General features: G+C 53.2%; 1 protein-coding gene and 1 long non-coding RNA gene across 3 annotated transcripts in view; one reads left to right on the top strand and one right to left on the bottom strand.

The window, feature by feature from the left end:
* SV2A (synaptic vesicle glycoprotein 2A) overlaps positions 1 to 21,028 on the bottom strand; it is a 50,799-nt gene extending 29,771 nt beyond the window's left edge. Inside the window, exons 1-3 of one of the 2 annotated variants that reach the window (XM_050930686.1) lie at positions 20,610 to 21,028; positions 9,498 to 9,604; positions 6,151 to 7,054 (exon numbers count right to left, since the gene is read on the bottom strand). In XM_050930686.1, coding sequence (XP_050786643.1) covers positions 6,151 to 6,739 — 589 coding nt within the window. In that variant the 5' untranslated portion in view covers positions 6,740 to 7,054; positions 9,498 to 9,604; positions 20,610 to 21,028. The remainder of the gene's footprint in view (positions 1 to 6,150; positions 7,055 to 9,497; positions 9,605 to 20,609) is intronic. The other variant, XM_050930685.1, reaches the window with a different exon arrangement.
* Positions 1 to 25,212, top strand: part of LOC127038205 (uncharacterized) — a 246,081-nt gene that overhangs the window by 18,758 nt on the left and 202,111 nt on the right. The window lies entirely within an intron of this gene.

The raw sequence follows: 25,212 nt of genomic DNA, 5'->3' as shown, positions 1-25,212 counted from the left end.
GTGGGGGGAAGGGGCGCAAGCCACAGCCTGTACAGTACCCTGCACTGGAGGGGGGTCCCATCCCATGGCCCGTACAGCACCCCAGACTGGAGGGGGGTCCCAGCCTATGGCCCGTACAGCACCCTGCACGAGGGGGGGGCCACAGCCCGTACACCACCCCACAATGGAGGGGGATCCCAGCCCACGGCCCGTACAGCTCCCTGCACCATAGGGATCCATGACTGCAGCTCCTAGATGCTACCACAATGGTAAGTAATCAAACGTCTGGCACAGGGGATGGGAATGGGACATGGGGACTGTCCCCTCCCAGCCACCCTTTCCCTCCAGCAGCAGGATCCAGAGATGGCGCAGCGGGGTGGCTTCTCTCCGCTCCCCGTTGCTGCATCCCACTAACGTCCCATCTGGCTCCTCCACCCCTGGCCCTGGGGTCTGTCCTCTCCCCATCCCACTTGCTGAGTGGACGCAGCGTATCGCTCCCAGCGGCCAGATCCACCTGGAAGTCCCCAGGCTGATGGGCCCAGCTCCCACAGCAGAATACACATGCCAGCCAGAGCAGGGCACGAGGCCCATCTCCCACCTCGTGCCAGGGAAACCCAGCTGCATTGCCCTGCACAGCCTCCAGTAAGTTTACAATGCAGCCATATGTCACACCTAGTGTGCAAGGTGCCACCGACTGCCCCCTCACTTCACAGGTTCCCCCGGGGCTCAGTCCTTGCAGCACCTGTGCTCAGCAGTTTGACCTGCTGCTGGATCCCCATCGCCCAGTGTGCCGCACTGAGCACTGGCAGGGGACGCAAGCCCCCACTCTGGTTTCCAACGGCTGCCTCGCGCCTCCACTATGATGGAGGATCCAAACGAGGAGCAGCCAAGGGCTGAATAGGCAGATTCGTCCTTCTCGCCCCCTGGCTCCACCACCAACCCAGAACCAAACTCCTGCACACCCTGGTTTACTGCTGTGTATTGCAGAGGCTCCCCTCTCTCCAGCGCCATTTCCTCCGACCCTTACATTCCAGCACCTGGAGCCTTTACGCCCAAGGCAGCTGTTCAGGGTCCTGGCTCCCCTACTTACACTGGGGCAAAGCCCCGTGTGACCGTAGGGCCCCTGGCACCGCCTTGCCCAGGCCGTGGCTTCGAAGGGAACGGCACCATGGTCAAGTCGCCCCGTTGGAAGTCTTCCAACCAGATTCCGATTACACTTAAGCCTGCTGAGCTCACAACAGCTGCCAAGGGCATGGCCCCAGGTGGATCCCAGGGGCAGAACCAGCCAGGTATGTGGGGCTTACAAGAGAGCTCGCCAGTCTGCAGGCAGCCCTGTCCTCCGCGCCCTGGAAGCTCAGCATCATAACAAACCCAGTGGCTTTATCGGTCATGTTTACGTTTGAATTCAGCACTGTCAAGTGCCACAGCATGGCATCCCAACACCACTCTGCCCTGCAGCTGGCACGGAGGAGCTCTTCGACACCGACAGAGGTGCCCCCCAAAGCCCACCAGAGTTGGGGGCTCAGCCATGGGGTGGGGAGGAACAAACCACTCATGGTTCTTTTTAGGCACAGCCTCCCTAAAGACCAACACTACACTGTTCTCCAGTAAGAGCCCCCAGCCACCTCGGCTGCGCTTGGGGCTACGGGGTAACCGGTCCTGCAGACTACTGGGGTACAGCAAGTAAAGCGAGGAGAGGAGGGGGACCCACAGAGAAAACATGAGTTAGAAGCAGAACGGTTTCAAGCAGAGTGGTTGCACCTCCCCTCCCCGAGCATGTTCAGTCAGAGCTCCATATCCCCCCGTGCATGGGGTCTGAGAGCGATGGTGGAAGTGGAGTTGACCTGACCCTTTGCAGAAACAGCTCCCCGCCTCCCCCCATGCTCAGAAGACAGGCAGAGTCCTGCCTGCGCCCCTACCACAGGCCCTTTCATCCAAACACAAGGCACATGCTTCGGAAAGGCGGCTGGACGGCATGAGAGATGGGCCTTTTCCGGGAAGCCTGCAGGGCCAGCGAGGGAAGCAGAGAATAAAGCCAGCGTCCCCCGTATTGAGGTGTGCAGACCCGGTGCAAAGCTCGGGAAGGAAACGCTCAGGCAGCTGCTAAGGGTGCTGGGGGAGAGAGGAGCCGATGAGGGGTCATGCCAATGACTGGCAGACTCAGGGTTACGGGCGAATGGCTTATCAAAGGGAGAGACTCTGAAGCCTAAGGAATTAGTCCTCAGGATCCGCAGACAGACAGGCATGGGCCAGGACTGGGGCTGTTACCAGCCAATTCAGAACACGTGGCCTGGGAACCATGTGGGAGAGGGAACTGAGGTTATTAGTCCTGGGGTAAGCTACACCGAGAGGCAGGGGGCAGACTGGAGACTGGCCTCTTGGGTTCTATTCCCAGCTCTGGGAGGGGCTAAAGCAGGGGTCTGGGAGTTAGGGTGCCTGGGTTTTTTAGTCCAGTGGTGGGAGGGGAGTTGGGTCTAATGGTTAAAGCAGGGGGCTGGGAGTCAGGACACCTGGGTTTTTTAGTCCAGTGCTGGGAGGGGAGTTGGGTCTAGTGGTTAAAGCAGGGGGCTGGGAGTCAGGACTCCTGGGTTCTATTCCCAGCTCTGGGAGGGAGACTATGGAGAGAGATCCAAGCAAATCCAAGCACTGAATTAGCAGCTAGACAGTCCTGGCAACTGCTGCCAGGCAGGGTCCTTCCAGAGCTCATGCCGGGCACTCCCAGTGGGAGTTCAGCGAAAGGGCTGGAGTCCTCTGGGGATGGAGAGCGCAGAACAAGGAGCTTCCCTGACGCACCGCTCCGCAGCCCAGGTCCCATCAATGCAAGTGACTGTCCCCCTAAAGTGCTGGAAGGGGCAACGCAAGGGGTCGGGCCGGGCCAGCCGCTACACAAAGGGGAATCAGCCTCCCGCACAGCTGGGCGCTGCCTCGTGGTTCCACACAGACACACGCATGTTCCCCTGCACACACATGGCCCCCTTATCCCTCCACCTGTGCTCAGCCAGCACACCCTGCCTGGGTCTCATCATGCACGCGCGCTCCTGCCCTGGCCTACGCACGGGGCCAGCAACAGCTCTCGCAGCTGGAGATCTCCAGAGGGGAAGGTGCAGAGGTCCACGCCAAGCATGGCCTGGGCCGGGGCAAAGGTGCTTTTCACGCTCAGGCCTGGGACAGGCGTGGCTGAGAGTCAGTCCTGTGGTCATCATGCAACGAGTTTGCTGGGGCTCAGTCTAGTTCCTAGCAGGACAGGGAGGTCCCCCGCTCACAGCCCCTGGGCGGACAGACTCCACAGACAGGCCAAGGATTGAAAGAGTCATGGAGACTGAGCACCCCACAAATGTGGGAGGGGGGCCTCCCTCCCCAATCTTCACAGCTTTTTCAAGGTGAGGGGATAGCTCCTGCTCGGGGCTGTGACGGGCAGTGCTTGAGGTGGGAGGGGGAGCGAACTTTGCCACAGTGCGGCCTGCACCTGCTCAAATCGCCGCATGCCAGGGGCGTCAATCCGGTACCTTCCTCTAGCACAAAACTCACTTGAAATCCAGGCTGCTCTAGGCCTTCCCTGGGTTCCCAGACTCCTGCCCCCCCCCTCCCCAATTATAGCATCCCCACCCCCTCACCCCTCTTCTCTGCAGCCGTTCAGGCAAGATTTCCTCCTGCTTGCTTTCATTTGGATTTAATTCCCACTAAGCCCTTTGCGGCAGTGCCGAGGCCCGGAGGGGCTGTCAGTGGTGCAGAGAGATAAGCTGGGGGCCCGTTCACATTGGCTAAATTATGCCGGTGTTCGAGGACGGCAGAGGGAGAAGGAGGACAATGCAGGGCGTGAGTCACCGACTGTCACTGCCATCCGGGAGCTCTTGCCCGTCGCAGCATCCAAAGGGATTTCACAGCATGAACCACCCCTGGCTACAAATCCAGCCCCCGGCCCCCCATTTCCAGCTCGGTTCTACCAAGCGAGCCCTTCACTGTCATCAGCCTCACAATTATCCATCCGGGAGGTAGAGTCGGGTTAGGAAAACAGTGTGGCCTAATAGAGAAACCATTCGCCTGCAGTCAAGCAATCCGGGTGCGAATTCCACCTGGGCTACAGGCCTGTTGGGGGACATGAGAGGTCTGGTCTACCACCCAACTGCTGAGCAAATCCTACAGAGCTTGGCCTCTCTGCGCCTCAGTTTCCTCCTCTAGTCTGATCTCCTGTATCACAGGCCAGGGAGCTGCTCCAAAATAATTCTGAGAGCAGATCCTTCAGCTCTGGACAGAAAGCCCCTCCAGACTCTAGTTAGGCAGAGATGCGGCAGCAGGGCACAGGTACACCTCACCCTTCAGGGGTCCCCAGCCCCGCTGCCAGTGTCAGAGGGCCGGGGTGGGCTGTTGGCTCTGTCTGGGACGTTCAGACACGGTAGCTGTTCCTCCCGAGCTGGACCAAATCCACAAGCTACCAATATTGGTCCCAGCCCCCCGCTCCCGCAGCTTCCTTGGGCCTGCATCTCCCAGGTGCAACGGCCTTTCCCACCGGGATCCCGTCATGTGGGCGCCAGCACTGACTCAGCAGGAATCAAAGCTGCAGGGACCCACTCGGGAGAGAGCAGGCTAGTTCCCAAGAGCCCATCTTCAGGGCTGTGCAGGGGTTGGGAGGAGATCCCAAGAGCTGCTGGCCTTTAGCCACTGGGACCGGACAGTCAGGGACACGAACACACTGAGGACAGAGCATGCACTCCTGGGTTCCAATCCCAGTTTTGGGAGGAGTGCGAGGTCTAGTGGTTAGAGCAGCAGTCTGTGGGAGTCAGGACCCCTAGGTCCTATTCCCAGCTCTCTAACTGTGTGCTAGACCCAAGTCATTTCACTTCGCTGCTTCCCAGGGGGAGGATATTGACCAGCCTTAGGGGACAGATCATGGGGCCTGACCTGTAAGACACTGAGATTCTCCAACAAAGAAGTGAAAAGCCGTGACAAACCAAATCCAGGACTACCAAGGGCTTGATGGATTGCAATACGGAGCAGGGCAGATAGAACTCAACCTCCCACCCCAAAAAGCCAAGTCTCTGCCACTTTAGAATCCCCGTCAGCTGTTAGCAGTACAGGGACGATGACACAGAGCTTGGGAAATCCGATTCCATCCACCAGAGAGCAGTGGCATGCCTCAGGCACACACACAGTAGCTGCTGCAGAAATTACATGAGCCAAAACCAAAACCTGCCATTGGAGGGGCGGGAGGAGGGCAGAGTCCACCCACTGGGAAAGCAATTTGCATGACTTGCTGTGGAACAAGACTACCCTCTGTTCATGCAGCACAGCCAGGGCAAAAACCCCAGTTGCCATGTGCTAGGAGAGAGGTAGCAAAAGCTGACTGAGCCTCTCCCAGCTTTTGAAGGGGCCTGCAGCCTGAGCCAACAGAAAAACAAATCACAGATATGCCTGGCTGCGTGGGGCCTGGATCCCATTCTGGCCATGCCCTGTGCCCCCTGCAACAGCACAACCCAGAGTGGGTTCAATCTGTGCTACTAAACCAACAGGGGTCTGCCTGGGGCTGCGAGCCACTGTTGCTACTTTTGCTCCCAACAGCATGGTATGGCGCTGCATCACACCAGCTGAGAGCCCAGAAGGGAGAATAATCTGAACTCTCACTCAAGGCCAGCGTCCTCCCCCTTTTACTATGGCCTTGGCAGGACTGCAACTCAGGGCTTCTGCAAAACCCCATCCGCTATCCCACCGCACACACCAATTATTCTAATCTCATAGGAGCTTGGGGCAGGGAGCGGGCTCTCTGCACACTAAATCCTGAGCCTTGAAGGTGATGGTGGTGGTGGGTGGACCCAACTGAAAGGCTTTGTAGCAAGGGAGGTTCCTCCCCAAAAAAGGCTCGAACCGGGCAATGTGCTAACCGTGAGAGTGCTAGGCACTGAAAATGACTGTGTCACCCACAGCAGAGCACTCCCACATGCATTTGGGAGCAGGACACCAAGAAGGGTAGGGTTGCCAAAGGAACTTTCAGCTACGAGGACCCCACTTCACATCGAGCCAAAGAGAGTGCCTATATCTCCCTGCCAGCCTTCCCAGCATTACTGCTTCAGCCCTATGGTTGCCAGGTTCCCTCCAGGAACACCATCCCCCAGAATGCCTCTTTCCCCTTCGAGGGTCGGCGTCCCCCTCTTCCCTCCTGGCATCCCAAGGACTTACCCAGCATGCCTTTGTTGGAGTCGGACAAGCACATGTCCTTCTCGGCGCTGGGGAGGACAAAGCCCACCACAAAGACCTCCACGCCATCAGCCATGAGGGCCAGCCCTAGCACAAAGTAGAGTGTCCACTGGAAGCGCCCATGGCCGCACTCCTGCAAGATGAGCTCGTACTGTTGGGCCAGCTCCTCCTTGTCCTTCTTCTTGTCCCCTTCCAGGTCCTCAAAGTCTCTGAACTCGCTCACCACCTGCTGGTTGTCGGCCAGGTGGTCCCCGGCCTTCAGGGAGTCATTGCGGGGGATGCCCTGGTACTCGCCCTCGTAGATCTCGTCGTCCTCGTCGTGCCCTTCGGTGGCGTCACTGGAGGCCCCTTCCTCGTCGTTGGCCGACTCGCCGCGGTAGTAGCCGTCCTGGGGCTGGTAATCCTCCTCGTCGTCGTCCTCCTCGAAGCGGGAGTAGGAGCGCTTGGTGTATTCGTCCTGCACGCGGTCCACACCCTTGCCCACCTTCTTAGTGGCATGCTTCTTCACCTCCTTGGCAATGTCCTTCGCCCCCCGGATGAAGGCCGTGCGGTCCCTGAACCCCTCATCCATGGCTCTGCCCTTGCTGACGTCCCACCTTCAGATCTCACTGGTGTGAGGAAGAAGAGGATGGGAACCGCCTTTAATGGGGGCTGTGTGTGGAGGGTGGGTCTTCCTGGATGAGCACGCAGGGCCCCTCCCCGTCTCCTCAGGCCAGGGGGCAGTGGTGGGAATTTTTGGCGGGTGAGGAGGATGCAGCTTTCCAACGGCGGCCAATCGAAGGCACTGAACCGCGACCCATTCGCTTAATCCAGGCTTGAGATGCCGGAGTGGCCAGGCGAGTCGACTGGGTGAATCTCCCTTGGGCGGCAGCAGATGGAGACGGTCCTGGGAGGGGGAACAAACACAGAGGGGGGCGTTATCAGGTAGGAAAGGGCAGCCATGCTCTCTCTCTCAAAAGCCACTTCCTGGTGGAGGAGGCTGCTGTCTGAACAGTGTGGCTGGGGAACAATTCAATACCTAGGCCCTAACGCCAAATGACATACCTCAAAAACGCAACAGGCAAAATTACAGACAAGGCTCTTCAATGGTTTGCCAAGCAGGATGCTAGACGTTGGCAAAGGTCCCCTGAAAACCCACATTTGGAAAAGCTTAAAATATGCTGACAGGGCAGCTGTGCCGCTGTAGTGCTTTGAGGAAGACCCTCTAAGCCGACAGGAGAGAGCTCTCCCGTTGGCACCACAGTGAGAAGCGGTAGCCAAAATCAAGGTGACAACGAATAACTGAGGATGACCCATGCAGAGCGGACGATGATACCAAAACACGAGGCCAATTGCTGAATGGCAAAGAAGGAGGACGATGCGTTAGTTTGATATTGATGGAATGTCAATGGTTTACTTTAGAATAACTAACAGAGTGCCTTGCCCATAGGCTGGAGAGCTTGGGGCTAAACCAACCCTGATTACAGGATGGCGCCCACCTGTCTAATATAAAAGGCAGGCGGAAGGTGCAGAGGTGTATCTGGTTGAGAGAGAGAAAGGAAAGGAAGGAACGCATGCACGCACACATGCAAACTTGGAAGCAGGGCCAAAGGGCTGAGCTCCAGCCAGAGAGAGCTGGCGGAAGCAGGTGACGCTCATGACTGGGGGCTTCCTTGAAGACTGTTGTGGATTATTTTGCGGTTAAGGACTCTGAGGTTTGCGTGAACTTTATTTGCCATTAAGCCAGACTGAGTCAGGGGAGCTGTGAGTCACAGCATAGGCGATGTGGAGTACTTCCGGGGTTTGCAAGCGGGGGCTAACGAGGGCAGGGTAAAACCCTTTCAAATGACCCCCAGACCCAGGAAGCAGTCACACTGCTACAAACAGCATAGACGGGAGGGTGGAAAAACAAATCATGAAAACGTGGCTCAATGGAGAACTGGGTATGTGTGATGTTAAATAATGTTGGCTGCAGGAAAGCAATGACTCGAACGTGGAAATGTGGAAGAACCAAGTGAATGAGGGCCCAAATCAGAGAAATACCAGACCGGAAACTGAAGGGATGAGACTGAAAGAGGAGCCCAGAGGCCAGAATGTGAGACAACCATCAGGAAGGGTAGGAGAGCTTCTCAGAACTTGAGTCCCCACCTATTCCATTTTATCTCTTTACTGTCTGGCATAAACATAAGTGACAATTGTCTGAAAATATATAAATGAAGGCAAAAATTGATTAAGCCTAAATTAGTTGGACTCATGCCTCAGTTTCCCACCTTACAGAGCCTAACACCATAGGCTCTGTGGTAGATTGAAACTGTTAAAATCAAAAGCTATCACTTGAATTTGCAGTTTCCCAGTCCTGCTTGCAAGCTAGAGGGCTCAGCCAGGAGTGTCCAATCACAGTCAGCTCTGCAGACAGCCAGCTTAGAATAAGGTGGGCTGAGTTGTGCCGCTCCACTTTAGGGAGCAGCCTGCTTTGTCTCTCACTGGTTTTGGGTCCTTGGGTGTTACCATTCTGGAGTTTAAGTAACAAAGTCATGTTCCAGGGCAACCTTCCAGCAAGAGTATTCATGGTTTTTATCTAACTTCCCTGTGCGTATGCCTGAACATAACAGGGACCTGACCCAGGACTGAGGCTTTAGGTGCTACCATAATACACCTAATAGCAATGAATATGTACAGCGCCTAGCACCATGGGGTTCTGGCCCATGGCTGGAACTCCTAGGTGTTACTGTATTACAGATAAATAACTTAAAAAAGATCCCCATGTTCTCCAAGCCAGGATTCCAAGTCATTAGTAATTTTGGAGGTCCAGTTTATGACACCGTGGAAGAGACTGATTTCCAGACAGTGCTGAGCCCCATCCTCTGAAAACAAGGCCGCTCTTAGGTGTCTCAAGTCTTGCCAGTGTGATTGGGTGCTCCTTTTGAAAAGCCTGGCTAGTATTTTGCCCTTAACCAGCACCTTCTATCTACGAAACTAGAGGAGCTCGGCCAATGCTATCTCACCTCTAAACCATCTGCTGTGGAAATGCTGCCACCCCTGCGGTGGGACACAGGGGCTGTTTAACAGCCGCACAGCGCACGTTTGAGACAGGAATGGAAGAATGCTGTGTGATCACCACTGCAGGTGGAGATGTAGGACAGCAGAATGCAAAAGGCCCTGGCATCCCAGCCCCAAAAGTCAGCTTCATAAACACGAACGTATCACTGGGTCTTTAACCACCCACAACAGCTCAGGACCTTGGTCTCTCACTGCATCAGACAGGTGGCACCTCCAGCTGCACAGCACCCTAGCACCATGCTGAGCCACCGACTCCATACCAAAAGGAAGAGCGTCCCCTACTGACTCACCAGTGTCACTTCCTGTGCCACCAGGGTCCTGCTTGATCTACCATCCAAAGTTCAGTGTAGCCCAACCATGCTTAGCTTGGGAAAGCCGAGCCATAGCTGGGGATGACCTGTGGCAACATGGAAATAGATTATTAATATTGTATATACAAGAATCCCTATATCTAGCTCTGGTCATCCCCAAACTATCCAGCAACTCTCCCAAGCCAAGTAGGGTTCGGATAGGTTGATATTCAGATGAGAGATCTGTGTATTTGTATATAGTTATTCTCAAAGGTGCCATCAGCTGACTCCTTGGCAAAGACAATCACAGACCTAGTCAATGGCTTTTCCAAGCACTCCCTTTCAGAATCAATGGAAGGAGCAATTAGGCCCCTTTGTGTAGTCGAGACAGCTACAAACAATGGAGGGACTGCCCAAGGCAAGTCAGAGCTGAGCTGAGTGGGCTTGGGAGCAAGGGGGAGCATTCTCTAGCTGCAAATGCAAGGGCTAAGTTATCAGTTTTGAAGGCCCTGTGTGTTGGAGGCAGAGAGGCAGGAGAAGCAGTTGTGAGCATGATCCTGGGAGGAAGCCACGAGAGAGAGAGAGATGTTTGGGCACAGTGCTCACTGGAGTGGCAAACATGGGAATTTCTGCGAAAGGAAATTGCCTGTTGTTTGTTGCTCCCATATTCAAGCAACCATGACTCTGAGGATATTTTTTTTGTAAATAAACAAGGTTACCCCCAAACAATAACCCTGGCTTGTATCAATATTTTACAATGAAATTTCCCTTTAGCAGACATTCCCAGGGTCTCGAGACAAAGCTTAACAGAGCTGAGCCTTCTAATTAAGGTGGAACAGACTTTTCAAAAAGAGGTGGCTAAAATTGGGCTCTCAGATCTCCAGTTAAGTCTCTAAATAAGGATCCTGATTTTAAGAAGTGCTGAGGACCCAAGAGCCCCCATCTGACCTCAGATAGGAGCTGCTGGCTGGCTCCATACTTGAAAAATCAGAAGACTTATTTAGCAGTCTCAGTAAGGATTTAAGGATGGGATTTACCAAAAACAACCAGGGCCTGGATCCTCAATGGTATTTAGATGCCTCATTCCCATTGATTTCCTTTGAAGATGTGACTTAGGAGCACAAGTCTCTGCTTGTGAGAATCTTGGCCAATACATTTGGGGGATGCTTCGGGACATTCTCCTGAGACAAGCAGGTACCTTTTGAAGAAGATTCCCTGCATTGCAATAAGAAGTGGATTTCGCTTAGACAAAAGGACAGTAATATCCCAGCGAGGCACAAAGACCCTATTACCCACAAATCACAGACCAATTGGCCATAATAAAGAGATGCCAACAACTCTGTGCCGGCCGAAGCTAGTGGGAAATAAACCCGCCACTGCATACTTTAATACGCCGATTATAAATGATACTTCAGGCAGACCAGAGAGAGCAAAACTTACTCATTTCTAGGCTGGCCTGAAAAGACCCTCCTTTCCCAACAGCCACAGGAGAAGGGGGTTGGGGTAGTTCATGAATGGCCAAGAGGTGAATGAGAATCAATTTGCAACACGTGCCTAGCTCAGCCCCTTCAGGGAAGCCCTGGCAAGCTGAGACTGGAGCATTCTGAAACGCCTCCAGTGGAAAATGACCCATTCACTGCACCTTGCCCAAGACTGAAATAGCGGGGTCCAGGGACCCGGACTCCTGGGTTCTATTCACAGCTCTGCTGCCTCAAACACACAGGGCAGAGGAGGAATTGTACAGAGAGGGAGCCAAGATGAAGAAACTTGCCCAGCGTCACGCAGTCAGGCAGGGGCAGAACCTTTTCTTGAACCCGGATTTCCCTCTTCTCAAGCCTGCGTTTTAGCTGCGCTCCCTGCTGTCCTTCAAGGATTAGGTTGGAGGGAAAACGGCGACAAGGGAGGGCAACACACGACTGGGATTGGGGACCTGGCCACGGCGGGGAGATAAGCACTGATGACGGCCGGGAGAGCACCAGATAACAAGGCCATCAATGGCTTCTGGGCAAGAGCTTCAGGGATTTTGCGAGGTGACCTGTTTCCTGTAGACTCCAAGCAGAGGCTCAGCAGCCAGCCCCCCGCTCCCCAGCAGCCTCATGCCAGCCCAGAGGCCTGGCAGAGTGGGGCTGGGGTGTTGTCCAGGCCAGCAAACTGCCGCTGGAGAGCCATCACCTCAGAGCAGGATGTTTACAGGAGGGGGAAAGCTGTACCACAGGCAGCATCAACAGGGCACCCTAGTGAGAGGAGGGGATAGCTGGTGGGGAAAGGACCCAACCATGGACAGTGGGGATGGCTAATGGGGAAGGAAGATACTCTAGCAGACAGCATGTTGGCCTGGGACTCAGGAGTCCTGGGCTGCATCTGCAGCTCTGCCACTGGCCTGCTGTTTGACCTTGGCCAAGCCACATCCCTTCTCCGTGGGGCAGTTTTCCGCCCCAACCTGTGTCTATTTACACCACGAGCCTGGCTCTCGCTGCACATCCGTGCAGCACCAGGCGGCCGCTTGTCGTTGGCATGAGACCGTGGCTGGCGAGGGAGCAGCGGCTCCTTGGCCCCAGTGGTTCCTTGGTCCCAGCAGCTCCTTGGTCCCTGCCTGGTTGCTACGGGACACCTGCAGCACCCTGAAGGATGTGCGTCCACCCTCTCTCGTCACCAGGAAGGGGGCACTGTGGGGAAAGGGGGCAGCCTGCTCAGCCCCAGCGGTCACCAGAGAAAGTCCTGCAGGGCTGTGTCCAATTCTGGTCACTGCTGTATAGAAAGGACGTAGAGAACCTGGGAAGGATCCCAAGGCGAGCGACCAAGGTGGTCCAAGGGATGGAATGCCAGCACCATAGGAGTAAAGGCTGAAGGAATTGGATATGTTTAGTCTGAAAAAGAGGAGATGAAGGAGGGGGACGTGGTAGCGGTCTTCAAATCCTTGCCGTCCCTATTAACGCTCTGGTTCTATGAAAGCTCCCTGCACAGGAGATCATCTTCCCATGCCCTGCCCAGCCCACAGCCCACCCCACACATCTATACCACTAGCCAAAAAGCCAGTAACACAGAGAGGGCCCCTGTCCCCGAGACAGGGCCAGTCTGAGCACCAGGCCAGCCAAAATCAGCCCCTGCCCCCAAACTCCCCTGGGGGCAGAAGCAGCACTCCTGGAGGAACATCTTTCATACAAGCTGCAAGTACCCTAGACACTGTCAAGAGAGAGGAGGATTATTGGGGTGTTCCGGGAGCACCTGGAGGTCCCCACCACCTGAGACCAGGTCTGTGCAGCACCCAACAGGGCCCTATCACGAGCGCGTGCTTCAGGGCTGGAGCCCACTGCTTCCTATTCAAGACGAGGGTGAGACCCATGGGCTGGGAGGGTAGATGATCCCACCTCTGCTACTGCGGTGTTCTTACCGCTTCCTCTGTCGGACACTGGGCTAGGCGGACCTGGGGTCGAAGCCAGTCTGGCAATGCTTGTGTTCCCCAGTGACTCACATGCCACTGCCCAGGATGCAGTGCCACCTGCCAGACGGTGCAAATTCATAGCCAAACAGCTCTACCTAGCAGGGAGCTTCCCCCAGGGCCAGCCGGCTTTGCCCTGGGCTCAGTTCTGTTCCATTCCTCTGTGGGGGGCCAGATCTGGGCTCTGCGGGGGGAGAACAGCCCCACCAGACCCACACATAGGCAGGATGCTTGGTGGCAACCATCTTCGAGAGGCAGAACGTCTGCAGCTCAGAGCGCTACTCCGGGCGGACGCTGCTCTCCCTCACGCGGGCGTGACGCCACCACTGATGCTCACAGGGGATTGTCTTTAGCTCTCCCCACGTGCACGCAGCTGGGCCCGGCTTTGCAGCAGCTCCTGGCATGGCAGGAAGTGCTCAGCAGGGTCACAGGCCAAGCTGCAGCCTGGCATGGGGGGAAGAGAGAGAGAGAAGAGGCCAGCCTGGCTTTGTTTCACAAGCTGAACCTCATTTAAAAGCACATTTCTGGGTATTCATTTCCTACGGTTCTTAAAGGATCCTGGGACGCACAGGGGCCTCTCCCCAGCAGCAGAGCCCTGCAATGCTCCTCAATCCCAACCTGCAGCTCCCTCTAATGTTCCACACTTGGGCTCCCTCCCTGCCCCCCCTCAATCCCAACCCACAAGCCCTCAGCTAGGCCAGCTCTGGGCCCCCTCCTCCTTCCCAGCTCTATTGCTGCCCCCTCAATCTTAACTTGCCATCCCCACTGCTATCCCAACTGTGGGGCTCCCCACACACCCAGCTCTGCTAATGCACTGTGGTCCTGGCTCCTGGCTCCCATCAGCTACCCCAGCCCTGGGCTCCCCCTATAACCAGCTGTGCCACTCCCCGCAATCCCAGCCTACAGGCCCGTCCATCCACCCATGCAGCTGTGCCAGTTCTCCCCAATACTGCCTTCAGGGTCCCCCCTGGCACTCAAGCAGTGATTCTCAAACTTTTGTACTGGTGACCCCTGTCACACAGCAAGCCTCTGAGTGCGACCCCCCTTAAATATATTAAAAAGTGGTTTTAATTAATAACACCATTATAAAGGCTGGAGGCAAAGCGGGCTTTGGGGTGGAGGCTGACAGCTCGCAACCCCTCCATGTAATAACCTCGCCACCCCCTGAGGGGTCCCGACCCCCAGTTTGAGACCCCCTGTCCTAAAGGAAGCTGCCAATTATGCTCTAGGCGCAGGAAACAGACAAGGAGGGATGCGAAGGCCAACAAACCAGTAAGCCGCTCCCAAGTCACCGGGCGGAGGCTGGAGCAGGAGACCCGCTGGAGCAGAGGAAGCCTGGCATTTTGCCATAGGGGCTCAGCCCACCAGAGGGGCTGGTGCAAACACAGATCACAGAACGACTTAACGGTGCTTTTGCCACCTTGGAGCTATTGAGTCCCTGGGCTTACAAGAAGGGCTGCTTGTCACAGAGCTAATCCGAATCCTGTGGCTGCATTAACCCTTCACGTACTGGGGTTTTCCACACTACGCACCCAGCAGCTGCTTTAGGGGACTTGCCTAGTCCTACTCGACAGTGAGTCTGTGGCCTTATGGAGGTGGGGGGGTCCGTGTGCCCCCCTGAGTGATGCAGCCAGCTCAGCTCAGTCAGCAGAGGAAATCCCTGCCCCAGTGCACACATCAGCCGCCCAGGGAGTCACTGATGTAAAAGAGCATCCACATGTGGACCTTGGTGAGGGTCTGTGCCTCCACCCCCACACTGGGAGAATCTAGTTCCTTCTGTGCTGGGTTCTGCTCTCCCCTGGTTGATCACCAGCCCATCAACATCAGGCAGCAGGGGCAACCTCGTTTGCCAGGAAGTGCCAAGCACCCCAACGGGGTGCTCCCAGCCTTCTGCTACCACACAGAGGGAGGCCCAGGGGATTTCAGGGCTTTGTCTCTCCAGCTCGCCACATCTCTCGGGTTGCCCAGCACCCAGCTTTCCTGGCACCATGGATTTGGTGGGGCAGCCTGTGCGTTCTCCCTCATGCGGTGTCAAGCCTAGAGAGACCAGACCCACGTGTGCGACCCAAGCCCAGAGCCATGGAGCAGCCCTGAAGATGGCCCTGGGAGCCCTGGATCCACAGGCCCAGCTCCCTGCCCCTCCCTGGTCCTCAGGGTCGGCTTTAGGCCAATTCCACCAATTCCCCCGAATCGGGCCCCGCGCCTAAGAGGGCCCTGTGCCCAGTGGCAGGGTCGCCCAAAGTGGGGGGCTAGTGGCCAAGAATCCCTTCCCTGGCTAGAGGCGCCTTTTTAATTTTTACTAACCCGGTGGCGCTCCGGGTCTTCGGTGGCACTTTGGCGGCGGGTCCTTCAGTGCTGCCGAAGACCCAGAGCAAGTGAAGGACCCGCCGCCAAAGACTCAGAGCGCCGCCCAGTGAGTACAAGCCCCATGTGGTTTTTTTACATATTTTTTTAGTCATCTCTGCCGGGGCCCCATCGAAACTGTTCGAATCGGGCCCCACACTTCCTAAAGCCGGCCTGTCCTGTGCCCCATAGAACTCCCTACCCTTGTGACAGAGAAAGTCATCCCACCTCGCCCATCCCCTGGCCCATGGTCTGATCACGCCAGCCCCACCGGCCTGGGGAAGGGGCTGCCCCACAAGGCACAGTAACACGAGGGCTGGCAGGCTGGCGAGGGGTTTCCTATCAGATACATGACAAAATGAACAAGCCCTTGGGAAATGCCCCTTCCCGCCTGCCTCAGCCAGTGGACCTGGCCCACCTCCTGCCAGCAGTGACCCACACGCATAGCAACTGAGCCCAGCAGTCCCATAAAGCGCAGCCTGGCCTGGCACCATTTTGTGGATCACCCACCTGTCCCCTTCTTGGTGGGTGCCTGAACCTACAAAGAGCCTGCTACAGCCTTGAAACACCGGAGAGGGGCCTTTTAGTTCAGTTTGGAGAGGCCTGTGCCTTTAAGTCCAGAGGGGCTGGGTTCAACCCTGCTATCACTGTGGGCCAGGTGTGAGCAAATTTACAGACAGGGCTGCCCAGAGGATTGAGGAGTCCAGGGGGCAAAGCAATTTTGGGGGCCCCTTCCATAAAAAAAAGTTGCAATACTATAGAATACTATATTGATATACTATATATTGCCCCATTTGTCCCCCACTTTGGGTGGCCCTGTTTACAGAGCCACACCGGGCCGCTGCCCTTCATCCGTTTACACCGGTGCCGAGTGGGTATCAGCCCTCGCCAGGTTGGAGTGGCAGTGTTCCCACACCCAGCTCGCACAGGTGCCCTAGGTGCAGGGCCATGGAGGAAAAGATAAATAAAGGTCCCCACAATACTCTGCTCCTTCCGCTGCTCAGGGATGAAATGGACTGGCCCAGACACAGCCGCTGGGCTGCCGCATGCTCACCGTCCACTAAGGTTGCCAATTTGGATTGGGTGCATTCCTGGAGGTTTCATCACAGGACATAATCCTGGAGGGCTGGCAACCTTACTCCCCAGCTCTCAGCATCTGCACCGACTCCACCTCGGGAGACCTGGGCCTGTGGCACCCAGAGACCATGGCAATGGACGTGGGATATGAACCTAGATCGCATCCGTTCTGCCTAAGCTGCACCCTTGCTGACTAACACAGGGAAAAGGAAGTGGCCTTTCCAGGTGCTTTCTCCCAACCACCCCACCCCCAGTGAGGCACAGTTACCATCAGAGATGAGTCGATAGCAGCTCCCAGATCTGGGATCTCAGTGGCTTCAGAGCCGGATGCAGAAGACCAAACTGCATAAGAGAATGGATCTTTAAACCACAGGCACCACACACTCCACCTAACACAGGGGGCAGACGGGCCCCAGGGATCTTATGCATAGAGCCCTGCAAGACTGCGGATATCCGCGGACCCTGTTTGGGATCTGCATTCAATCCACAATTTTGTATAAACACAGGGCTCTACTCATGCAGCCAAAAGCACCCCAGGCCAGCTACTGGCCCTCCTGCATTTTGCCCTGGTTGGCAATAAAAATACAGGCCATTTACCAGGTGGGTAAGACAGGCAGTGGGGAAGTGATGTTGGCAAAGAGCCTTTACTAGAGGGGTAGCAGCGCCTTCTGGTTCTTGTAGCAGAGCATCCTGCCTGGTGACCCAGCCTCTGAAATGCAGCTGGGCACCCACTGCATTGCCAGTCCCAAGAACACTGGAGCCAGTTGGGATTTTTTCAGTGAAATTTTTTTTGTTGTCAGCAAAATGCCAGTTTATCCTGCAGAAAAGGTCTGGTTTGGAAAGGGTCAGTTTGGATGAATTTTCAACTCAAAAAAGTGTGTGGGGGGTGGTAGTGTTAAACCTTTTCTAAATGAAAAATTCCAGTTTTCTGGACAGCCAACTTTTTTATTTTGCAATGAAAGCTAATTATAGAGGGTTAAAATAGTCAAAACCAAGATGAAATGTTTCAGTTGACCCAAGCCAGATTTTTTTTTGCAAGCTGTCAGTTTGCGCAAGTTTTCAAGATGGACTTTTCATCCCGATTCAGAAGGGGATCTTTTTTCCGACCTCTCCAGAAATGTTTGCGGGACGGAAAAACTGGATCCCGCCCTGCTGTGCTGAAACCCCTGCAGAGATGACAGATATGCCAATGACCGGGCATGTGAGGTACTAATTCGCGGTCACTTTCAGGGAGCTCTTTCCAGAAAGGTTTGAAGGAGCAATGAATAATCGGCAGAACCCAGGCTGGCAGCTAGAGAGACGGAAGCGTTTGCGCCTCGAACTGCTGGAAGGTGGGTGTGGGGCAGATTGGAAGAGGAGCAAATGCACAGATCATCACAAGCTTCAGCTCATTCACTGCAAATGATGCTCCCCATATGCCCCTCGGGGCAGTGCAGGCAGGTCAGGCTTGTGGGGCTAAGCAGAGCTCCTCTCCCAGATCTCACAGGCCAGCCCACTTGCCTCCTACAGCTGAGCGGGCCTGTAACTGGATCTGCAGGGCCTGCTGGTAAAGGCTACTGGAAAACGAGGGGTGCAGAATGCCCCCTACAGAGGGTTGCTAGGCAGGGATGCATCTGACAGGGAGACAAGTACAAACAGATTTCACCAAGGATCCCCCCTGCAGCCAAGGAAATGCTTAGATCACCCCCAGTGACAAAGCCAGGACCAGAGTGATTGCTGGGACCTGGTGACAATGGGAGAGAATATGCTATAGAAATGGCCACAGCAGTTCTTTGCCCCACCCAGCCCCTTCCCTCTGCGGGGCTCACAACACTTTACACAGTCATCAACGAATTCAGGCCACAACGCCCCTTGTGAAGGTGGGGTCACTGTCCACATTTTACAGAAGGGGAAACTGAGACACAGAAGGGTGTGACTTGCCCAGCATCATGGCAAAGCTAGAGAGAGGACCCAGGAGTCCTGACTCCCAGGACCCTGTTCTAACCACTGCCCCACTCTCCTTTCCCTTCAGGGCCTGACCCAACCTCTGTCACAGCAGTGTTCGAACGCTCCAGTCCATTACACATGTCTACCTCTTGCTAATGCCAACGGAAACCAGGTCAGGATGATCAAACGAGCCTTGGCCACTTGGCACGAACGGGTGCAGCTCCACTGACATTCATGGATCTGCAGTCCTTTCTGGGATTTAGCCTGGGTATCAGCTGTGGTGCAATGGCAGGTCATTCCAGCCCCAGCTCAGAAAACAGAGACCCTCGGGTCGGAGTGGGGGGACGCGGGATGCGTTTGAAGGTGAGATCTCAGGAGGGAATCGGGAACATACATTCAGGAATCCATCCCTCAGCCAGCCAGCCACTTCCCCCAGCCAGCCAGCCACTTCCTCCAGCAAGTCTATTTTTAATCTTTGGCAGCACAAACACTCCTGAGAGCAGTGTGTGCGTGTGAGAGAGAGAGAGATGGGGTGAGAGAAAAGGGGAGAGAAAAAAATGCATGAATAAAAGTGTAAGTCAAGCAGGATGAAACAGACCTGGCCATTTATGTACTGTGTGTCGAGGAGGGGAATATGATTTCAAGTTAAAATTCACCCTTCTAAAATAATAATGGCTGCACCTCCCATCACCCCTGGATGTGGGCACAAGCAACACAGCCTGGCAACATCACCTGCATGTCCAGCCATGCAATCTACTCTGCGGGTGTGGATCAGACACTTCTGAAGCAAACAGCTGGGATAATGCATCTTCTGAGAGATTGTGTGTGTGTGTGTGAGAGAGAGCGAGAGATCATGATTTAAATGCAAACTGGGGAATCTAAAATAGATACTGCTGACTCTGCATTCTCCGTGTGCGAGCCCCAGTCACATCCACACACATCATATGTATCCAGGCACACCCCAGGTAGATCACGTTCACACACACCGACTCAGAAGAGTTATTAAAAATGTAGGAGCTGGCGACAGCTAATTTCTGAATGAACGACACGATGTACTTTTAACCGACGCAAATGATCTCCTACGCCCATTCCCCTCTCTGAACAACCCCATCCAAGTTCCTTTATACAGGATCAAATAACACGAGAAGGGATGAAAAATGCCAGGTTTTAAATAAACAAATAAGCATCCTTGAAGAAAACAATGTGACCCGCATCTTTTTGACAAGGTCATTCTCCTCCAGCCAACACCGTCTCAGGTCCCTTCATCGGTCCCTTTTTGCCTTTCAATATTCAATAAAGCCATGTCAAGGCAGCTATATTTACTGCGACGGAGCTAAACGTTTAGGGACTTGAGAAGGGGAAATATAGATGTAATTGGGTCTATCGGAACAAGGTCATAGGCTCTCTCCTCCATGGTAGAAAGGATGGTTTCTAAACCCAGAATCTTAGCAGCTGTGTCAAGGCAGTTTATCAAGGATTAAAACTGTTTAAACCCAGAGCTAGTTTTGATTTTAAGAGCATCTACAAGCAGACATTTCATTGTCGAAGTTGGAATCCCCCAAAATACCCTCCTACGCGTATAAATGCATTGCTGCTATTTAAAATCCGTACCAAGATTTAAACTGAACATCTCAGCAAATAAACACTATCAGCAGTTTCCAGACAAGGTTATTTATTTTTAAATACATTTCCTTTTGCTAATTCTTTGATCAGAGCTGTTGATCAATACAGTACTTCTGGGTTTAAAATAGTGGTTTAGTTAAACACACACTTATAAATCCCAAATGTGCCAGAGATGATTTGTTTGGTTGGATTGAAAAGGGTTGAGGCTTGGGTTAACAAGTAATTTCGCTTCATTTGAAACCCCTGTTCTTTTAGAGACCTCCTCATAGGAGCAACAAAAAACATGGCGACAATAGATAATGAGAGTTTTTAAATCTACAGTCCCCAAGGTCATTTTCCAACACATAGACCCTCTCCCAAACCTGGTGCAGATTTCTTCCCCTGTTCAAGACGCATTGGTTTCATCGGTATAAATAACCACCCCTCCAATGAGATGCCTACAAAAGATCTATCTGCATAGATTCCAAGCTGCAGGATATCTGGGATAAGCAGGGCAAGTGAGATGACCGGACACTATTAACACGCATACACAAATAAAAAGACAGACAAAACCTAGAGGCAAGGTTTTTCAGGACAAAATGGCCACACCAAAGGGGAAGGGGGAAAATACCCTCCCTAAAAACCTTTCTACATCAACAACTATGTATCCAATTATACTAATTAAAGCATCTTGTTTTTACAAAGACATTTGTTTTCCTCCTTACCTGGTCTGTACTCGGATCTGCCACAGCCCTCCTCTAAGTATCTGTCTCGCGTGATATTATGAAGGATGCTCCAGCAGGGATACAGGAAGAAAATAGCTCCTGGGTACCAGAATGAGCATTAGCATCGCAGCCTTCTACACACACACTGAATATTGGGAGAGTCCATTGTAACAGCCCAGGGAAGGGTGGTGGCAGGACTGGCTGCGATAGAAAACAAAACAGAGATGGAGGAGGGATTTTTTTTATTTTTTTTTTTAATGAACCAGAAAAAAAAAATGAGAATGCCTCCCCCAGCCGGTTACCCAGCCATGTGGGAACCTTCTGCAAGATCAGGTTGCCTGCATCAGGGATGTGATTTCAATTTAACTTGCTTCACTGAAACGCACTGAAGGAGGTGAGACTGACTAATGGTGTATTATTAGTCAGTTTCAGCTGATAGCTGCTACTGCACAGCTTTGCTGGGAGGCTTGGCAGCAGCAGAAAGATACTTTTTTTTCTCTTTTTTGCTCCGAGATGCTCGCAGTCGTCTGTTGCAATTTTTCGCCCCCCATCACAACCGCAGAGACACAGCACGCTGCATTTAAATGGAATCAAAGGCTTTTTCGGGAGAAAACAAAACCAACCCAAATCCTTGATCTTAGCCATTTGAATTTCACATCTCAATACAGCAGAGTTAAGCTATCTAGATGATCTGGTTCCCATTGCTGGGGTATTCGAATGGCTCGGTCTTGGAGTTATTTATTCTCACCATGCTCCAGTGAGGTGGAATGGGGAACTGAGGCACAAGAAGACTAATGGTCTTGCCCAAGGTCACTCAGAGAGTCTGTCGAGGAGCAGGGAATTGAAGCCAAGTCTTGCAGATCCTAGATTAGCATCCTAACCACAGGATTATCCTTCCTCTGTGCATGAGCTGCACACATCCACAGCCTAGGGCCTGGCCCACACCAAACATTTAGACTGACATAGCTACATCACTCTATGGTGCTAAAATATGCGCACCTGAGCACTGTAGCTACACCAACCTAGCCACTGGTGTAGATGAGGCCGAGTCAATGGAATAATACTTCCGTTGACCTCAGGACCACCGCTAGGGGCGGGGTAGTTCCTACAGAGATGGAAAAAACCCCTTCAGCTGCTACAGGATAGTCGACACTATAGGGATTACGGCACCGCAACTCTGCCACTGAAGGTCCCACCACATAGACAAACCCTGAGTGATGCAGGCTGCACAGTGGGCTTGGAAGATCATCTGCTGTTTGCAACAATGAGACAACCTTCCAACTTCCAATGCATTAGTGGGGCTTACCTTTCAATCAGCCACCAAAGTTTCTTCATTATGGTGTTTCATTTCCCTTGGAGAGGAGGAAGTGGGTTGTGTTTGCGGTTTTTTTGGCTGGTTGGTTTTTTAAGTGGGGGAAAGTTTACAACAAAGAGTCAAGTGAAATAATACTGTAACAAACCTGTAGTTACAGAGGACTTCACTGCTACTGCCAGGACACTATTCAGGACTACACAGAAACAGCAAGGATAGAACTCAGATTCTCCTGTGCCAAATGTGTAGGACCTTGCCATTTGAGCTAAAGGAGAATCACCATTAGTTATGTGCCATATAGGGCCTATGACACACAGCTAAGCATTTCCAATTCTGTTCAGGGGAGGGCAATGGTGCAGGCAGTAGCCAGCTCTTTAAATTATTTTATTTGCCTCCCGAGCCTCAGGTGACAAAGCATCAGAGGGAGATACACTTTCTTCCAACTCTGAACAAAGAAATTTAATAAGTAAAACTGTATCATCCCTGTAGCTCTCATGTATCTCTTACTCCGCTCCTGCCCAGAACCTACCCCCACGCTCTGTCCAGGCTGCCTCCTTCGTACAGGCTTAAAAGAAACACTCTTTACTCAAAATCCTTTTAAGAGCCATGTACTCGGAGGATCTTTCTAAGCTGTCACACCTAGTTTAGGTAGATTTATAAAACAGTCATCAAGTGTCCTTCAAATACAAATATTGCTTGTATTATGGTAGCACTCAAAGCATGCCCCTCCCATCCACCCACTCCAAGATCAGGGTCTCATTGTGCCAGATGCTGCACACAGACAAGAGGGGAAAGGGACTTGCCCAAGGTCACCCAGTTGAACAGTGCCAGAGCTGGGACTAGCACCCAGGTTTGCTGAGCCACTGGGCGGTGTCCTACTCAGTGGGTCACACGTCTCTCCCACCAAGATTATCGAACAAGCAACAGTTAACAATGAACACCCCAAACCAATGGCAGATGAAGGACACTTCTGCCAGCCTCAGTACAAACCTCCACCAACCAAACTCTGACCAACCTCACCCAAAGAGCTGAGCACAGAGTGGGGTCTTTGAATAGCCATATGCATCAGGCCTGATTTTCCATTGCCCTGGCCCAACACAGTTATTCACATCTGTGCAAAATGCAACTGCATCAGAACAGAGATGTTTCATATAGACTTTCCAAGAGGTGATTATCTATTTAAAGTCCTTATCTATCCCCCATTACCGTGGTATCTGAGCACCCCACAATCTTTGATGATTTATCCTCACTACCTGTCTGTGAGTTACAGCTGTGCTATTAGCCCCATTGTAAAGATGGGGGAAACTGAGGCACGGGGCAACTAAGTAACTTGCTCAAGGTCATACAGGGACTCTGTGGCAGAGCAGAGAACTAAACCTATATCTCCCGAGTCCAGGCTAGCGCCCTAACCACTATGCCCTCCTACCTCTCAAAAACAACTACACAGGACAATGAAGAATCTGACCGTGTGACTTGGGCCATTCCAGAGCAGAGGACACCTTGCTACTACCATGCCAGGGCTGCTGGCTTGTGTGCTTTGTCCAGCCAGGACCCGACTCACAAAAACCATCTCTATTCTGCATAGCACTAAAGCATGTGCGAGTCCCGTTGAAGCCAAGGGGACTTAAGCATATGCTTAAAGTTCAGCACACACTTAAGTGCTTTCCTGAGTCAGGGCCCCGCCCCACGATACAAAGCCAGGAGAGACATTGTGTCTGTTCCCGCAGCAAATGCCAGCTCAGCTAGTGCCCTCAGCAGAGAGGCCAAGGACTGGAGAATCAGCCACACAGAGACCAAACTCCTCTCTGGTGCCTACAGTTTGGGGGCGGGGGGGGCCACACATGGGGCAGCGCAAGAGGAAGCTTGCAGTGAAGCTAACCATGAGATGCAGAGAAGGCGTGTGAAATCAACCCCCACAGAGGAAGAGTGTGAAATCATCCAGGATCTATTCAGGCTGCAAAATCCACCTCTGAAAAAAAAAAAAAGCCTTGGTTCTCATGCAGGGCTGAAGCCAGCGACTGACTTCCTGTTGAACTGAATGATCTTCTTGGGAACCCAGGAAAATGGGGCAGGTGAAACTGCTCAGCAAGGTCAGTTCACAGCAGCAGGTAAATATCCCAGTGCCTCTGCCTGGCCGCTCACATCCACCCTGCTCAGACTGCAGCATCAAGGCCTGTTTGGGGGACTCTTTAACGCACAGCTGCGGTCTCAGCAGTTTAACTCTGCAGTGCCTGGCAAATGATTGACAGTTCTGCAACTGCCTTTGCAGAGACACTGCTGCCCAGCAGTGTGACAGTTGCACAGGTGACATGGCCTCCAAAGAAGCATAATTGGGCAAGCAGGTGGGAAGTGATGGGGTAGCCAGCTGGTGCAATGGCTTCCCCAGCCCTGGGTTCAAATCCCAACATCAACCGCAAGTGAAATGGGTTTGAGGAGTCTCAGCTTAAGACCGTGTCTAGATGGGAATTTTTTCTCCAGTATAACCTATGGTTTGAATGTAAATGGACATAAATCCACTCACCCATGTGGGCACACGTGATCCAGCACCAGAGGGCCTTGCTGTGGTTCAGCGGATGTCACTGGGGAAGGGCTGTATAACCAGTCCATTGATATAAGCAGGTAACATCACTCAGGCCTTGTACTTAGGAGAGATTCACCCACAGCACAAAAATGTCCATATGGCCTGGCACCGTGGCTCAGTACCTAGACACCATTCATGCTATACACCTTGGGGTTTATTTTTGCAGAAGACGATTGACGTTAATGAGCACTTTTTATAGGCTTCTGTCAGACCATTGATTCAGGGCATCAAGCAAGCTTGCAGGATCTGAGGCGGCGACTTGGCAATTAGCTTCATTGATAGAAGAGCTTGAGAATGGAAAGCTGCGTTCAAGCCAGAGGCAGATACGCGGCGTGGTTCTCTGGGTTCTGTCACCATCTTTGGTCAGCATCAGCATTGACTGTTTACAGGCAAGACCAAGGAAGCAGTTAAAGCAGGCGCCGAGCTGGACGCTGTTTTGCAGTGAGATCTCGAACACGCTGATGACATTGTCTTGTTGATTCACATTGGTGGGTCGCTGCAGCCAGTGGCTGATCTGGCTAGGCGAGAAACAGCACGCATCGATATGGTTATTAATCCAGGTAAAACTAAGTTCTTGGCCTTTACCATCGGACAACCTCCGGCTCTAGAGTAATGCTGAATTGTTTGTAATTGGTCCGGAGGGGACATGGAGCAGGTGACAACAGTCAAATACCTGGGCAACATCATAGAGTGGGAGAGGATGCTCAAAA

This window comes from Gopherus flavomarginatus, chromosome 20 (assembly GCF_025201925.1).
Source record: "Gopherus flavomarginatus isolate rGopFla2 chromosome 20, rGopFla2.mat.asm, whole genome shotgun sequence".
Taxonomy (NCBI): Eukaryota; Metazoa; Chordata; order Testudines; family Testudinidae; genus Gopherus; species Gopherus flavomarginatus.
This window is presented reverse-complemented; position numbering and strand designations above follow the sequence as displayed.